This window comes from Eretmochelys imbricata, chromosome 11 (assembly GCF_965152235.1).
Source record: "Eretmochelys imbricata isolate rEreImb1 chromosome 11, rEreImb1.hap1, whole genome shotgun sequence".
Lineage (NCBI taxonomy): Eukaryota > Metazoa > Chordata > Testudines > Cheloniidae > Eretmochelys > Eretmochelys imbricata.
The window spans coordinates 47,859,456-47,876,910 of record NC_135582.1 but is presented as its reverse complement, the minus strand read 5'-3'; the positions used below and the strand labels follow the sequence as shown (position 1 = coordinate 47,876,910).

The following is a 17,455-nucleotide window of genomic DNA, read 5'->3' as shown; positions in this document are numbered from 1 at the left end:
TGCAATCTTTAACCCATGATCTGTGGTCTTCAGTAACTCAGCCAGAGACTAGGGGTCTGGGTGTGTGAGGTCTGTGGCCTGCGATGTGCCGGTCAGACGATCATGCTGCTCCCTTCTGGCTTAAGAGTTGGTGGGTCTCTGAGCTCTGCCAGATCTGGTCTAAGAGGTTCTGTCAGGGTTGGCTGGGCGCTTCTGCTGCCCGGCACTTTCCAGTCGCTTGACAAGGCCTAGCTTGATTTGGCCTCCCCCGCTCTGCCTTGCTGCAGCGCCCGCGAAAACTGAGAGCTCGCAGCTTTCCCGAGGGATGGGCGGGGGGTGGGGTACGGGACAAGCGGTGTCTTATACTGATGGAAGTTAATGCAGCCGCAGGTCATCTCGTCCCCCCTCCTCCCCGCCGCCGCACAGGGTTAAGGAGGGCTGGGAGGAGGAGCTGGGGCTCTCTGGCCAGGAGGTGGGAAGGGGAAAAGGAGCTGGGCTGCAGACAGAGCCCTCATTGCAAAGCCGGCCCGTCCCTCAGCCTGCGGAGCGGGGCCCGGCGAGTCCCAAGCGCTTCTCCGCGCTGGCCAAACTTTGCCGGGGCGCCCGCGGGCCCGTCCTCGTGCTCGGCGCCAGCAGGAGCGGGGCGCCCCCAGGTGCAGCGCCCCCCGATCTCCCCCCTTCCGGCTGCGCCTTGCTCCGATCCCGCCGCGACCCCTAGCGCCGCAGGGGGCGGGCCCCGCTGCCCGGGGCAGGTGGCAGCCGGAGCCGCTGTGGCGAGGGGCAGGGAGAGAAGAGGCGGCTCCGCCAGGTCCGGGGAGCGCGTGTGTGTGAGGTCCCGAGCCCAGAGCCCGGCGGGACCATGCTGGGCTGCGGCTCCGCCGCGCTCCTCCTGGCCCTGGCCCTGGCCGGGCTCTTCCTGAGCAGGGTGCCCGGGGCCCAGGGCGCCGCCTGCGAGCCGGTCCGCATCCCGCTGTGCAAGTCCCTGCCCTGGAACATGACCAAGATGCCCAACCACCTGCACCACAGCACCCAGGCCAACGCCATCCTGGCCATCGAGCAGTTCGAGGGGCTGCTGGGCACCCACTGCAGCCCCGACCTGCTCTTCTTCCTCTGCGCCATGTACGCGCCCATCTGCACCATCGACTTCCAGCACGAGCCCATCAAGCCCTGCAAGTCGGTGTGCGAGCGGGCCCGGGCCGGCTGCGAGCCCGTCCTCATCAAGTACCGCCACACCTGGCCCGAGAGCCTGGCCTGCGAGGAGCTGCCCCTCTACGACCGCGGCGTCTGCATCTCCCCAGAGGCCATCGTGACCGCCGAGGGAGCCGGTAAGTGCCGCACCCCCGGGAGCCCAGCCCGCTCCCCTCCCTGCCATCGCTCCCCTCCTTGCCCCTCTCCCTGCCGTCGCCCCCGGGAGCCCAGCCCGGTCCCCTCCTTGCTCCTCTCCCTGCCGTCGCCCCCGGGAGCCCAGCCCGGTCCCCTCCTTGCTCCTCTCCCTGCCGTCGCCCCCGGGAGCCCAGCCCGGTCCCCTCCTTGCTCCTCTCCCTGCCATCGCACCCGGGAGCCCAGCCCGCTCCTCTCCCTGCCATCGCACCCGGGAGCCCAGCCCGCTCCTCTCCCTGCCATTGCCCCCGGGAGCCCAGCCCTGTCCCCTCCCTGCCATCGCCCCCGGGAGTCCAGCCCGCTCCCCTCCCTGCCATCGGTCCCCTCCTTGCCCCTCTCCCTGCCATTGCCCCCCGGGAGCCCAGCCCGCTCCTCTCCCTGCCATCGCACCCGGGAGCCCAGCCCGCTCCCCTCCCTGCCATTACACCCGGGAGCCCAGCCCGCTCCCCTCCCTGCCATTGCACCCGGGAGCCCAGCCCGCTCCCCTCCCTGCCATCGCTCCCCTCCTTGCCCCTCTCCCTGCCGTCGCCCCCGGGAGCCCAGCCCGGTCCCCTCCTTGCTCCTCTCCCTGCCATCGCACCCGGGAGCCCAGCCCGCTCCTCTCCCTGCCATTGCCCCCGGGAGCCCAGCCCTGTCCCCTCCCTGCCATCCACCCCGGGAGCCCAGCCCTGTCCCCTCCCTGCCATCGCCCCCGGGAGTCCAGCCCGCTCCCCTCCCTGCCATCGGTCCCCTCCTTGCCCCTCTCCCTGCCATTGCCCCCGGGAGCCCAGCCCGCTCCTCTCCCTGCCATCGCACCCGGGAGCCCAGCCCGCTCCTCTCCCTGCCATTGCACCCGGGAGCCCAGCCCGCTCCCCTCCCTGCCATCGCTCCCCTCCTTGCCCCTCTCCCTGCCGTCGCCCCTGGGAGCCCAGCCCGGTCCCCTCCTTGCTCCTCTCCCTGCCATCGCACCCGGGAGCCCAGCCCGCTCCTCTCCCTGCCATTGCCCCCGGGAGCCCAGCCCTGTCCCCTCCCTGCCATTGCCCCCGGGAGCCCAGCCCTGTCCCCTCCCTGCCATCGCCCCCGGGAGTCCAGCCCGCTCCCCTCCCTGCCATCGGTCCCCTCCTTGCCCCTCTCCCTGCCATTGCCCCCGGGAGCCCAGCCCGCTCCTCTCCCTGCCATCGCACCCGGGAGCCCAGCCCGCTCCTCTCCCTGCCATTGCACCCGGGAGCCCAGCCCGCTCCCCTCCCTGCCATTGCACCCGGGAGCCTAGCCCGCTCCCCTCCCTGCCATTGCACCCGGGAGCCCAGCCCGCTCCCCTCCCTGCCATCGCCCCCGGGAGCCCAGCCCGCTCCTCTCCCTGCCATCGCCCCCGGGAGCCCAACCCTGTCCCCTCCCCGCCATCAGCCCCGGGAGCCCAACCCACTCCCTGCCCTGCTCTCTGTCTGCTATTGACCCCGGGAGCCCAACCCGCTCCCCTCCTTGCCCCTCTCCCTGCCATTGCCCCAAGGAGCCCAGCCCAGTCCCCTCCCTGGCATCGCCCCCGTGAACTCAGCCTGCTCCCCTCCCTGCCATTGCCCCCGGGAGCCCAGCCTGCTCCCCTCCCTGCCATCGCTCCCCCCCTTGCCCCTCTCCCTGCCATCGCCCCAGGGAGCCCAGCCCTGTCCCCTCCCTGCCATCGCCTCCGGGAGCCCAGCCTGCTCCCCTCCCTGCCATTGGCCCCGGGAGCCCAACCCGCTCCCTGCCCTGCTCCCTGTCTGCCATCGCCCCCGGGAGCCCAACCCGCTCCCCTCCTTGCCCCTCTCCCTGCCATCGCCCCTGGGAGCCCAGCCCGCCCCCCTCCTTGCCCCTCTCCCTGCCATCGCCCCAAGGAGCCCAGTCCGGTCCCCTCCCTGCCATCGCCCCCGGGAACTCAGCCTGCTCCCCTCCCTGCCATCGCCCCCAGGAGCCCGACCCGCACCCCTCCCTGCTCCCCTCTATGCCATCGCCACCGGGAGCCCAGCCTGCTCCCCTCCCTGCCATCGCACCCGGGAGCCCAGCCCACGCCTCTCCCTGTCCCCCTCTGCCATCGCCCCAGGAGCCCAGCCCGCTCCTCTTCCTGCCATCGCCCCAGGAGCCCAGCCCGCACCCCTTCCTGCCATCGCCCCCAGGAGCCCAGCCCGCACCCCTTCCTGCCATCATTCCTGGGAGCCCAGCCTGCTCCCCTCCCTGCCATTGCCCCCGGGAGCCCTCACCCCACCCCTCCTGGCTCCCTCTCTGCCATCACCCCAGGAGTCCAGCCCACTCCCCTCCCTGCTCCCCCTCTGCCATCACCCCCGGGAGCCCAGCCCGCTCCCCTCCCTGCCATCGCTCCCGGGAGCCCAGCCTGCACCCCTCCCTGCCTGTGCCCCTGGGAGCCCAGCCTGCACTCCTCTCTATGCTCCCCTTTCAGCCCACACCCCTCTGAGCCCAGCCCACGCTCCTCTCTGCCAGCACCCGTGTGCCCAGCACGCTGTGAATCCAGTCCCCATTTCTCATCCTTTCTGATCCCAGTCAACTCCAGCCTACCCCACTTGTGATCCCCCTCTGGCTCCAACTCCCAGCCCTCATGCCTTGCTGACCCGTAGGGAGATCACCTCGGATCTCAGTCAACCACAGGTACATGGGCCCCCAGCCAGCTCCATCTGCCATCCCTCTTCTTCTCCCTCTGACCTTCTTCCTACCCCTGAATCTCTCTCTCATCCCTTTCTCTTCTTCCCTTTGTAGCATCTTGCTCTCTCTCTTCCAGAACCTCTCTATCCCTCCTTCCCCTATCTAGTGCCCACTCTCCTCTCCTTGCCTTCCCATCTCACTCCATGGATACTGGTGACATCTGAGAGTGAGTAGTTGATGCTTGCATATAAAGGTGCAGAGACAATGGACAAAAGTGCCCTGCAGTAATGTCATTCCAAACAGGGTGGACACTGCATCCATGTGTGGTTGAACATAACCCTCCCCTGCCACCCCTTCCTCCAATTCTAAACTTGTCCCTCTGATCCTGTCTCCCATTTCCAAACCCAGTTCTTGCCCTCACTCCTGTTGCCTCCTACCATAGGCGAAACGTAGCGCTCACCTAACCCTCAGCCCCAAACCAATCTTACACCGTTCTGATAATATCTTTATGCTCTTTGGTGTGAATAAGTTTTTGTGACCTGTAACTTTTTACTCTTATTTAGCATTTGTGTGCAGCTGATTGAGATTTTTGAGTGAAATTTGTTGTTGTTGAAAATGGCCTTTTTCCAAAACTGAAACATTCCATAAGAAATTCTTTCTTTTTTGAAATTTTTAAATTCTTATAATATTTTTTAATCAACATTTTTCAGTCAAAATTTTTATCAACACCATTACTGGGTAATCAACATTTCTAATTTATTCAAAAAATGGGTCTTTGGTATATGAAAACTTTCAACAACAGATTCAGAAACATTCTCTATTCAAAAAGTAGCTTACATTTTTTGTAAAGTCCATTTTGTTGAAAAAATGAAAATGGGTCTCTTTCAAAGCTTGTGAAATGGAAACCATTTCACATTCTTTTTAGCTCAGTTTTAGTATTTAGTAAAAATAACTGTACTATAGTAGGGCAGTAGTCACACCATTAATGTACCCAGTACTGTGTATACAATTCGCCATGCCCTCCACTCCCCTTTACGATGTCACTCAGACCCACTAAAACCATGCTTCCTTCCAGAATTGGCTGCACTCGCTTTATTTTGCATAGACGAGCAGCTGCACATTTGTGCTTGTTGAACTTCATGCTGCAAGCTAGCTTGTGCTGATGGGAGCAAGGGGGTGGTACTCCTATTTCCATGGCGGTGACAACTGAGAGAGACTGTGGTGGCCAGAGGAGGAGTGAGGCTTGAGTTAGGAGAAGCAATTGCCCCTACCTGTTCCCATGCCAGCAGTAGCACAAAGACATGCGAAATGGCAGCTGAGGGAAGAGCGGCAGAAAGTAATTGTTGCATATATATTTTAAGATAAACTTATAACAAATATTACTAGTTTTATGGCATGCATAGATACTGGGTCAGATCCTCAGTTGTATTCGGGTTGCAGGCAGTGTAGCTGAAGGATGAGTGTGGTAAAGATGGCTACATGGTAACGTGTACGTCTCCTGGTCCTGGGGTTAGATGAGGGTCAGTTTGGGCCCCAGTTCAAATTAGAGTAGCCTCAGAGCTGCTCTAAGTTGTATCTGGCTGCAGTGGCCTCCAGGAGGCCTTTCTGGAGATCATTAGAGAATTCTAGAGCACATCAGCTCTCTGGCCACATTCCCTTTCATTGGCCGTGCTCCCTATGCTTGGAGCTGTAAAGGTGGTGTTGATGGGTGTCTCCGTGCCATCTAGCTGTTCCTCTTACCATAGGAGAATCCCCACATAACTGGTTAAGATGGCTTTCCAACTGCTTTGTGCTGCCAGAACACTGCAAAGCTGTCAGGCTGGGGGCTGGCTTTTTTAATCCAAAAAGGTACAACTTTACCCATCCCTGAGCAGCTACCTCTGGGATGGAACATAGAACCTGTTTAACAGGGCACAGCAACACAATGTACTAGGACAAGCAATGGAGAAATAAACCCATTTATTTCCAACTGAAAGAGCTGAGATAAGCTAAATTAGGCAATATGCAATTTGGGGATTTGGCTAGGACTGGAATTTGGTCAAGGCTCTGGCTCTAGAACCCTAGATGTTTACAAAATGATCAATATCTCAGAGTTTATCTCATCAGAGAGAAATACATATCTCTGGTCACACTGGGAGATACCATAGGTGATACCATGGTGTAAGTTAACTATTGCTAAGTGGTTTGACTTACATGCCAAAGTTGGCAGAAGAGGATGGTGTAGTGAGAAAAGGAAGTTATAAGACAGAGCAGGTTTGCACCTGTGCTTTATCTTACACCTACTTACACTCTACTGTTAGTTGTACATTCTGTGGCAGCCCCATCTTTCAGCCCCTTTGATGTTTAAGTTACACCAGCTTACACCAATTTGTTGATTCATTTATATCACCGTTGATGTCACCTCTGATTCTGACCCATGGCAAAAGTGCTTTGGTTGACAGGTGCTGTATGTAACTAATTACTGTTGCCATCATTCTGTTGACCCTTATCTTTCATTCCACTCCATATAAATCAAACCCCATCATTCCTCTTCCAATGCTTTCTCCACTTCCAATCACATCTTATACCCTATTCCATTACACTCTTCTCTTCATGTGCTCATTTAACCTTTCCCATCCATCACCTCTTTCCCCTATCTGTATATTTTTTTATTTCCATACCAATCTAACTCCACTCCTACCTTTCAAACTACCATTTCCACCCTTTCTAACTCTCAGATCTCCTTCTACAACCCATAACTCAAGCTAACTCTGTTCCTTATACTTCCATAACTAACCCTTCCCCTCATTCGTCTCTAACCTTTCCTTCCTCTGTAATTGTACCCCACCTCTAATGCCGTGTGTCTGTCTATAGATCTGTTGCTGCTTCTTTGGGCTGCAGACCTGCTGGGAGGATTTCAGTGAGGTTGGTTTTGAATTCCAAAATTAGGACTAGTTTGTGAATGTCTCATTTTGAAACACATTTACAGACTCTTTCCTGAGCAGCACTGAGATACTTTCAAAACTGCCTTAAAAATGGATCCAAACTGAGTGAGGCTTGGCAAGTCAACAGATATTTGAAAGCAGTGACATTCAAAACTGAAGGGAGGAAGTTTCTCTAAAATTGCCCCTGAGTTACCTATTGCTGAGGACCACAGCAGCACAATAACCTCTTTGAATGATTCCAGTGTGAAATCCATGAATACTTCACTGACTGGAAACCTGATGACATTCTGATTTCTGGGATTTAAAAATTAAACTAGCATACTATCCCCTGGACTGAAGGCATTCTTCTGGGGAGGGGGAATAAATCCTCCTCTTTAAAATATAATGAAATATTCCTTATCTAGGAAAAGGTCAGAAGAAAACTGGTATCATCCTATTAGAGGATTGTACCCTAGTAGAAAACATCACTAAAACAAATAACAGAATAGTTAATGATTCATATACAAGGCATTTCTCCTAAGTTTTTTCCTCTTAAGAATGCACTTTCTGCACCTAATATTGTTGGTGAAATGCACAGTCAATGGAAATGTAAATTCACATTTATTATTGAAAAGGTTTTCATCGTTCAAAATGAAAATATTACCCACAAAGTAATAGGTCTTTGCACTTCTATTATACCTTTTGTCCAGGGATCACAGATTTCTTTCTAAACTTTGACTGGTTAAGGTAAGTATTTTTCAATCCATTGTGTAAAAGGGCAAATTAAGGATGGGATGGTTAAATGATGTAATCAAGCTCGTTGTCAGTGGCAGAGTCAGGAATAGAGCCCCGGAGCCCTGAGTCCAATTCCTTTTCTCTGCTCACCAGACCATACCTCAGGGGTGGGCAAACTTTTAGGCCTGAGGGCCGCATCTGGGTGGGGGAAATTGCATGCAGGGCCAGGGCAGGGAGTTGGGGTGCGGGAGGGAGGGAGTGTGTGCTGTGGGAGGTGGTGTGGTGTGCAGGAAGGGGCTCAGGGCAAGGGGTTGGGGCAGAGGAGGGGTGCAGGGTGTATGAGGGGGCTTAGGGCAGGGGTGCAGGAGGGGTGCGGAGGGAGGGAGGGGGCTCAGGGCAGGCAGTTGGGTGGCAGGAGGAGTGTGAGGTGCGGCAGGGGGTTGGGGTGCAGGAGGGGTATGGCACGGGGTTGGGGGTCGGGTGCAGGAGGGGTTCGGGCTCCCGCCTGGCACCACTTACCTGGAGCGGCTTCGGGGTGACAGCAGCGTGCACCGGGGCCAGGGCAGGCTCCCTGCCTGCCTGCCCTGGCTCCTCGCTGTGTTGCTCCCTGAAGTGGCCAGCATCACGTCCGTGTGCTCCCTGGGGATGGGGGCAGAGGGCTCCATGCGCTGCCCTTTTCTGTGGGTACCTCCCCGAAGCTCCCATTGGCAACAGTTCCCCATTCCCGCCAATGGGAGCTGCGTTGGGTGGTGCCTGAAGGTGAGGGCAGTGCATGGAACCCTCTGTCCCCCTTGCCCCCCACCAGCGGCCTCAGGGATGTGGTGCTGGCTGCTTCTGGGAGTGGCACAGGGCCCGCGGCGCCACATGGGTGGCAATTCCACAGGCCGGATCCAAAGCCCTGAGGGGCCGGATCCGGCCTGTGAGCAGTAGTTTGCCCACCCCTACCATACCTCCTCCCAAGTGAACAATTTACAGTATACAGAGTCACAGTGTGAAATAACTTTATATTCTATCGCATTGTAGAAAATCTCAGTTTGCAGAGTTTCTTCCAGTTAATCCACAATATAGCAAATAGTATTTTTAATTAAAATAGAATTTTGTTTCTTTACTCATTTTTGTGCATGTGGATTGGCAGTCAGATCAAGTTGTTAGACTGCGAGGGTGAGATCTTCATTCTGACTCTGGCTGGGTAAAAGGACTGGACTGGTTTTCGGTTTAACTTCAGAAAAGATTTCTTTTTGTTCGCTTTCATGAGACGGATGTTCATGCATCAGTTTTGTAATTATAACAGGGCAAAGGGACGAAAAAGTGCATAATACAAAGCAGTTTACATATAGGGAAATTGTGCACACTAATTAGCATTCAACATTCTCACCAGAAGAGTGTTAACTTTGGGCTCCATTCTCCCAGACCTGCACTTTTGCATAATTTGAACTACAATTGATGAAGTGCAGCATCTTGAAGCAAATTCTGAAAAATGCACATTCTTCCTCACAGAGTTTATGTTGCACATGGTGTCAGTTGTCAAGTATGTAAAACAGTGAGTGTATGGGCCCTAAAAGGTCAGGGGAGTGGCCCTAATTAACAAGTTAGATAAATCAGCTCTAATTGACCACAACATTAATGGGCACAGCAGCTTTGGCTTGTGCCAGTATTATTTATGCAGTATATCACTGGGGACCTTTCTAAGCTTGTCACCCTATTAGAGCCCAAATATTTCCATGTGTGAACTGTTATTTGATCATTTCTCCACTCTGTGAAGAACAGAGAGGCTTTTCTTTAACACTGGTCTGGCAGGTCTGTCTTTCCCACCTATTTTTTCATTCCAGTAAACACATTGCTAGCAGCTATTTTAAGGAGAACTGTACAGTTGTTAAAATTAAAGACTGAAAGAGCCCCATTAAATCATCTTTTCTAGCTCCCTGCTCAGTACAGGGTTCTCCCATAAGGCAGAGTCCAACTCCTTTTGTCCATTTGAGTTCCCATAAGCCTGTGTTACCAGAGCTTGAAATAGACCGAACTCCCAACTACTAAATCTACTGGATGGTGACTGGTACAAAAGATGATGAGTCCGTCTTGGGTGAGGGCGGGGCAACACCCTAGCCAAAAGCCCATCCTCAGTTGCTGCAATGGGAGAAGCTGTTGTGATCCCTACCGTGACCCTGCTTAGGGCTTCTGCCTTTCATATCTAGGCTATGATGTAAGGCAGATTTAAAGGCCACTTCCCTGGAAGGAGCTGTCTGTGTCTTTTCACTACTGTTACTCCAGAGCCTCCTACTTGTGGAAGGGATGATATGGCCACTGCTGTACCATTCACTCAGCCTAATGACTGCTGTGAAAGGGCATCTCAGTTACTCTGTGCCCCTCCCGTCCTCTGCCATTAACAACTATTGTCTCCTTTTCTGAAGGGAAAGAGAGGAATCAAGGGTTCGACAGACCAGTCAGAGCAGAGCACCCCTGTAGAAATGGAGTTAGGAGGCTGAAAGGGGATCACTGAGCCCCCTCACTGTTTCCTCAGCAGTCACCCATCTGCGGAGATCTCACCCTTAAATGGGGATATTGGGGGGCAGCACTACCTCCTCTGACATTACTCCCTGAAAACCTCATATGAGTTGGGCAGGGATGATGTCCCTAGCCTTTGTTTGCCAGAAGCTAGGATTAGGACACAGGGGATGGATCACTTGATGATTACGTGTTCTATTCATTCCATCTGAAGCACCTGGCATTGGCCACTGTCAGAAAACAGGATACTGGGCTAGATGGACCTTTGTCTGACCCAGTAGGGCTGTTCTTATGAGTCAGTGGAGTCCAATCTCCATACAGAAGGATCTAGTTGGTCAACCACAGAGCAGAGGATCTCTGGGTAAGCTCTGTGCTCACTAAGCAGATGAGCCAAGATTTGGCCCTTAGATTTGTGCTGTTCCTTTATACTGTTGTAAAAGAGAGAATCTCCAGGTCTGTATTTAGAAGATACTGTAACTTTAAACACACCAATGGTTATAGCTGACTCTGGAGGCCAGTGTGAAATTGTATATCTTTGATTAGTCTTCAGGATCAACCTAATTAAGACAATCCTTGAAGGAGAAGAAAACGATATTTACAACATGTTTACATTCCAATTGTCAGAGCAGAGAGTGCTAAGGTCCAAATTTATGTCTCTGGCCTTTGATTTTTGTCACCAGCTTTTGCACATGTAAGCGATTCTACCTACAGATGTGGGGGTACACCATTTTGTATATGCTAAATTGCTATTGTGTGCACAAGTGGCTCTGCCATTCATGCCAGTCTTGTTACCCCATTTGATTCCTCCACCCATTGTTGTTTCTGTGTTGTTCCATGTTGACTTCTTGCTAGTTGAATGCTCTTCTCACCTGAGTTTACCAAGCAGTCACCCTCTCTTCATTTAGGTCCCTCTTAAAACTCACTTATTCTGCAAAGCCTGCAAGAAGTGAGTTTACAATTTAAAAACTAACAAACAAACGACTAGATCCTCCCATTCACTGGATTACTCAGTATGACCTGCCACCTGTGTGTCATGCTTTTAGATTCCAAGGGCTTGAGGGCAGGAATTGTTTTTGTTTTTGTATACAGTGCAGTATCAAATATGTTGTCAGTGCTAAAGACTTCACTAAGGAAAACACCTAAGTATGTGCTTATGTCTATCCCTATTTATGACAGTGCTGAAGTCCTGAAGAGGGATGTTTTCCTGAACAAATAGTAACAATAAAACAAGAGCAGATAGAAAGGGGCACTTGCAAAATAAGAGAGATGGTTTAGGCTACCTGAACATTTATCTCTGGAAATGTCTAACATATAAAATTGGAGAAGTTTATGTCAAATGGCAGGAACATAGCTGTTAAAAAAGAAAACTTCTGTGTCATATTGCACCTTCAGAATATGGAAGTGTAACTTCATAGATCTGGATATTTTCTTTGCCGAGTCTTGAATTATGCTTCAGTCAAAACAGTTGCCTTGATTATATGTGATTAGAGTAGGTTGATTGCTATGCTGTTTTTGAATATTTCAGAGAAATAATATATTTAATTTTTGGCTTTACTTGCATCCATCATGAAGGGTCCAGGTCCTTAAATTATTTTGGTGCATGCTTGTAGCATTCATAACATATTCTCCAAAGATACTCTACTTCGTTTCCATATGGAAGCTGAAACCATGTGGTGGTCCATGTATTGCCTATCACATCCGTGGACTCTTGAGCAGTGTCAAGGTACATGTGAATTTCTACATTTGGAGAGGAGAGGAAGGGCTTCCCCAGGCTGATTATACTTTGTCCATTTAGCCCGGAAGAGGAGCATTGTAGAATGAACATACAATATTACAAGGAAATAAAAACATGGCTTGAAGGTGTGTGGTGCTCTTGGTGAGATTGGGGGGGGGGGGGGGGAGGAGGGAAGGAAACACCACCACAGAATGTAAAGCAAGTAAAACAAATGCTAGGAACACTTTACTGAGGGGCACCTAATTGGAAGTCTGAGACACTTTGCTGTATTGCACCCCCCTCCTTTTTTTTTTTTAAGGGATTCTGTGGTCAGAGTGAAACATATTTTGGGGATCATTGGCTAGGTGGAGAAACACTAGCTTAAGTTAAGTCTTCCTTCTCTGCCTCCTTATGTCCCTCTAGGTGTGTAAACACACACAAAGATGTGCATCTAGTATCAGTGGTGCTGTCACATCCCCCTTGCTTGAAGTAGTAATAACAAACACCAAATCCATCCATCAGCAGCACCCCCACTACGAAAATTGTTCCATCACCCCGGTACTAGCAGTACTTAAAACATAGGTAAAAGCATTAACTGTTCATGCTCATTATAACTATTTGCAAATGCTATTAGCTCTGTTATTTCCAATCCAGTTGTTTCCAGACTTAAGGTCAAATTCAGCTCAGAACATACTTTGCAGACCTCCATGGACTTCAGTGAAATTGTAAAAGTGTATAAGTTAGGGCAGTATTTTGCATGTAACGAACCACACATTCCTCAGGGAAGACTGTGTACATGTCAGATTTGTCATTTTTAAGTTGTCATTTTTCAGTCCTCTACATAAAAAATGCAAGTACACCATTTTCTTAGTTTCAGAAAAAATAAACACTTATAAGCTGAAAATGTATATTTCTAGCCTTACAAGAGCCATTTTGAGAAAGTTATGAACTAAAGAAGAGAGAATTCTAAACCTTACTAACAGTGTTGCTGCTGGTGACCGTACGCTGCCTCTCTCTAATATATCTATAGCATGAACTGTAGGAAAAAATGGCTTTTGTGGTATATGTATTGATAATCTATGTGCAAAGTCAAGATTTGTGGAGTTAAATGCCACCTAAGGCTGTGATCATTTTAAGTGAATAAAGCTAGAATTTTTTAATTTTCATATGAAATGCAAAATTCTGCTGGTGGATCTTAATGCACAGAGCTGCTGTTGACTCAATGGAAGATCTCACCAGAATACTGGAGTCAGGATTCACTATGTGAATCAAAGGACAGATCTCCTGTTACCTTGAAAGTTGTTCTGTCATTTTTAGTTCAGAGATGACATAATGCCCTATTCTCAAATACTTCTACAATGCAAATATTTTGCAGTTAAAGAAGATACATTAAAGAACAAATAAATATCTGAAGTAGATAATTAAAACTAAATTAATTCACGTTGAGGGATTTCTTAGTCAGCAATACTGTTCCCATCTCATCAAAAGAACTGAAGAAAGTCCCCAGACAACAACCCCTCAGTTTGACTTTGCTGTTTCCAGCAGAGTTCCTGAAATGGCTTCTGTAATGCTGCGCAATGTCATTTTAATTGCAATAATAATCAGGATCACATTATGCTTGGATTTCCTCTAGCCATAACAGGTTGTTTATTCACAACTAAGTTTTCTACCAAATCACCTCGGTCTGTCTCTCCTTTTCAAACCTTTCCTCCCACTCTGGCCCTTGAATTGTTGTCTTTTGTTATACTCTTTTTCAATTATTTTTACAGTTTTCCACTGAAAATGGATTTGGTAAAATGGGCTGTAGGAAAGGTCAGGGATCCTTATAACAAGGCCATTGTTTTTTAAAAGCATAGAGTTGTCGGTTTCTGGCAGTGATAAGGGTCTGCATTTATTCAGAGGAGAATTGTGCTTTGCAAAGTCTTGAACATAAATGAAAGTACGCTTTTCCTTTGGAACTCATATAGTCTTCATTTACTATAAAATGTTGTTTCAAGACATGGTTCTGTTTATTGATATATTGTCTTATGGAGGTGCCTACTGGCTTGTGTTTTAAAATGGCCTTAAAATGGGGCATAAATTCCTGTTTTTCTCTAAAAGTTGTTAGCTGATTGGTGTGAAATTTCACACAAGGTTAATTTTTAGGCCTTTTGAATTTTGATGCAGTTTTTGTTTGGTGTTTCTTAACAAATTTGTAATAGAAAGCCTTTGAATTTGAGCTTGTGCGGAATTTTTCCCTTGGCAGGCCTGCTGTTTATCGTTATCAGAAAGTTCTGTACACAATTGTCTGGACAAACCTTGGTAGAGAGGTAGATCCGGGGGACACAGAAAGAGTGTTTTTATTTGTTTTCGTTCTTTTTAACAAATGTGTTTAGCCATTATTTGCATTATGAATAAAAGTTTGTGCACGGTGCACGTAAACTTGATGGATGGAGGCTAGGTGCAAAATAAATAGATTGGGTCAGGATACACAGAAACCTGATTATTGGGACTAGGTGCACTAAAGATTGATTGACGGGGAATGCTGGGTTCAGAGAAGCTGGACTGATGGGGTATGGGGCAGAGCGGGGCATCTCCAAGTGTGACTGGTTGAGGGAGAGGTGGGAGAGCTGCATGCAAACCTATTGGATGAGGACCAGGAGCACATAAAGCCTTCTTTATGAGAAGCTAGACTGTTGTGTCAGAATGTATTCTACAACAGAGAAGGGATCAAATGCTCTCCCACTGTACTTTAAGCCCCACATGTCGTGCCCCCCCACTTATCCAATGCCTACCCCTAAATAAGTATTAAATAAATTAAGAGATAAATACACAAAAATCTTCCTTGTGAAGCAGTTAGGGTTGCTACACACAGGACATGCCTCTCACAAACTCATCAAAACAAGGAAATGAAAAGCTAAGCCACCTAATAATATATATCCTCTTCTCCTCCTCCCATAGACACACATCTTACTATTGCCACAACTACCACACACCATACACTACAACTTTAACTCTGCCCATTAGGGTCGCCAGAGTTTTACATCACCCTCTATAATTGCCCTTCTACACATAACCCTTTCCCAAATTAACCTCTGCCAGCACAACAAACTACTGCATCAAACATCCATAACTACTAGCGCCAGGGGAGGAGGAAAATAAATTGGTAAACGAGAGCATGCCAAAGGTTGAAAATGGAGCTGAGTTAAGATGGCAGTGTATGTATGATAGGTGGGGTCATACTAAGGTGTACTGTGGGTGAAGGTGTTAGGTGGCTTAGTTTTTCATTTCCGTGTGTTTGTGGGGTTGTGTTAGGGTTGCTATGCACAACATGCATAACCATTTCTCAACCCCAAAGATAACAGAGCCGGATCCTCAGCTTGTGTAGACTGGTGTATCTCTACGGACTACAGTGGATCTAAACTGATATACCCCAGCTGTGCATCTGGTCCACTGTTCCTAAAGCTATTGAAAAATGTTCCTATTATGAAATGTATTCCTGCTTATAACACCACTGATGTCAATGTCACTTTGCTCAGTTGCAGGGGGATGCACAGGGCAGGATCTAAACTAGTGTTGTAAAGCGTCATATGAATTTACTGTGTTGTGTAAATCATTAGTAATAAAATTCTCTGGAATCTGTTTTTTGTGTGGGATTTAAATTTTAAGAGGGGTTCTTTCACTTCCATTTAAAAAGACTGAAGGAAGCGGAAGTGTGTGTAATGCGGGGGTGTCGCTGCATATAAGCCTTTCTGATGATCACTATACTAAAAAATAAAAAATGTTTTTAATGTGGAGATGGGCTCAAACTAAAATTCAGATCCAGATCTCAATGTGCAGTGCAAGCACCCCGAATGTTCAGGCAACGTTGGATCTAGGGCTTTGATTGGTTCAAGGAAATCTACATTTCTTTACTTTGGAGAGAGTATTTTAGTGCTTCGTATTTTTCCTTCCACACCCCCTACTTGGGAACGAAGATATGAAAAATACTGCCCATGATGTTTCTTTTTTACCTTCTTTGCTGGCCAGATTCTCTTTTTCCTTCCCTCTGTCCCTCTTTTTGATTCTGTTTCTATTCCCTTGTTACCCATTATGAAACAGACAAGTCTGCAGGACAGGGAAAGCGAACAGAGGTTACAGGGGTAAGTGCTGTGAAAGTGTAAGGAAGATCCAGTTTATGGGCGTTTTGTAGATTTCTTTAAGAGGTCACAAGACTTCTAGTAATGGGAATTGCTGAGGGGGTAGTATCAGACTGGTAGTAACAATAGGAGAGTCAGAAACAACTGCCACAGGTCCAAAGAGAGGCCACGATTCAGAGTACTGAATAAGGAAACACAGCTAGGTCCCAGACTATGTATTGGAGTTTGGAAAGGTGAGAAATAAGAGGAAATATGTAAGAAAATAACAGGCTTGAAGAAGGCCATATGGATTATACCTTTTATCCTGTCCTATAATAAAAGGTTAAGAAAATACTTGATAAAATTAAAAGGAAACATTTAAATTGGATAATAGGAAACACTTTTAAAAAAGCCATGTATAATTGATCTGTAGAGTTCACAACCTCTCGATGCTATTTGACGTGAACAGCTTATCAAGATTCAAGAAAAGTCTCTGATAACACATGAATAAGAATAGTAGCTGAAATTTGACTGGTTAGGATAAAAATGACAAGTATTATGCTTCTCAGCACAAATTGTAGTTGAAGAATAAGCTAACGTCGGGAAGAAATTTCTTCCATACTGCAATGTGGTACAGTTAAATGCATTATGGGGGTTCAGTACTTCTGTATGTGGCAAACTGTTTTTGGCTATTGTCAAGGAGAGGATTCTGGGCTAAATAGACAACTGTCCTGGAATGCGAAGACATTTCCTGTACCCTTATGCTTACTACATTGATACAGATGTTTAATGCTGAAGTCTCAGGTTTGCCAGAGGTTATTTACTATTTTAGTGAAATAAACTAGATATATGTCAAAATCTACATTCACCCTACATATCTTTCAGCCACCTATGTAAAGTATGTTGCCTGCTGTACAAGGTATAAATATGCATGAAGGAAATAAGAGATATATCCAGCCCAGATGTTTTTAAAAATGGGTGCCTAAAGTTAGGCTCCTCAATTCATATTTAGCGCGCACATACACACTCACATATGTCATTTGTAAATACAACTTATGGCCCTGACATTGCAGTTGAATTCATGTAATGGGACCCTTGCCTCATACTGAGCCTCAGCAACTTCCGTGGGGCTGCGTGCAAGCAAAACCACATTAATCCCATTGCAAGGTTGGGTGACTGTCTATGTTGCTATGTATATATTCATTCCTTCAGTTTTTCTTCTTTCTAGAGAATAATATGCAACAGCTAATATATTTTTTATTAACAAGACATGCATATAAATCAGGTAAACTTTGGTGTTATTTAAAAATAATAGATTTGAAAATAAGAATATGAATTTAGCACATATTCCCAATTTAGAATGTCCCCAAATGCAGTTCTTTGGAAATTGGGCATTATGCCCTCCCTCCTCCCCCTATTCCTGATCTCTCTCACAAAATAATCAGAAAATTTTTAAGGGGGAAAAACTGAAACGCTTATTTTGGCTTTCCCTTCAGTGACATGATTGTGGTTGGTTTGTTTTTTGTTACTGAGGAAAT

The 17,455-nt window shown here is 48.6% G+C and overlaps 1 protein-coding gene across 2 annotated transcripts in view; it reads left to right on the top strand.

The window, feature by feature from the left end:
* Nucleotides 1–521: 521 nt before the first annotated feature.
* The window catches only part of FRZB (frizzled related protein), a 34,687-nt gene continuing 17,753 nt past the window's right edge, over nucleotides 522–17,455 (top strand). For both annotated transcript variants that reach the window (XM_077830227.1, XM_077830226.1), the window contains exon 1: nucleotides 522–1,304. In XM_077830227.1, coding sequence (XP_077686353.1) covers nucleotides 839–1,304 — 466 coding nt within the window. In that variant the 5' untranslated portion in view covers nucleotides 522–838. The remainder of the gene's footprint in view (nucleotides 1,305–17,455) is intronic.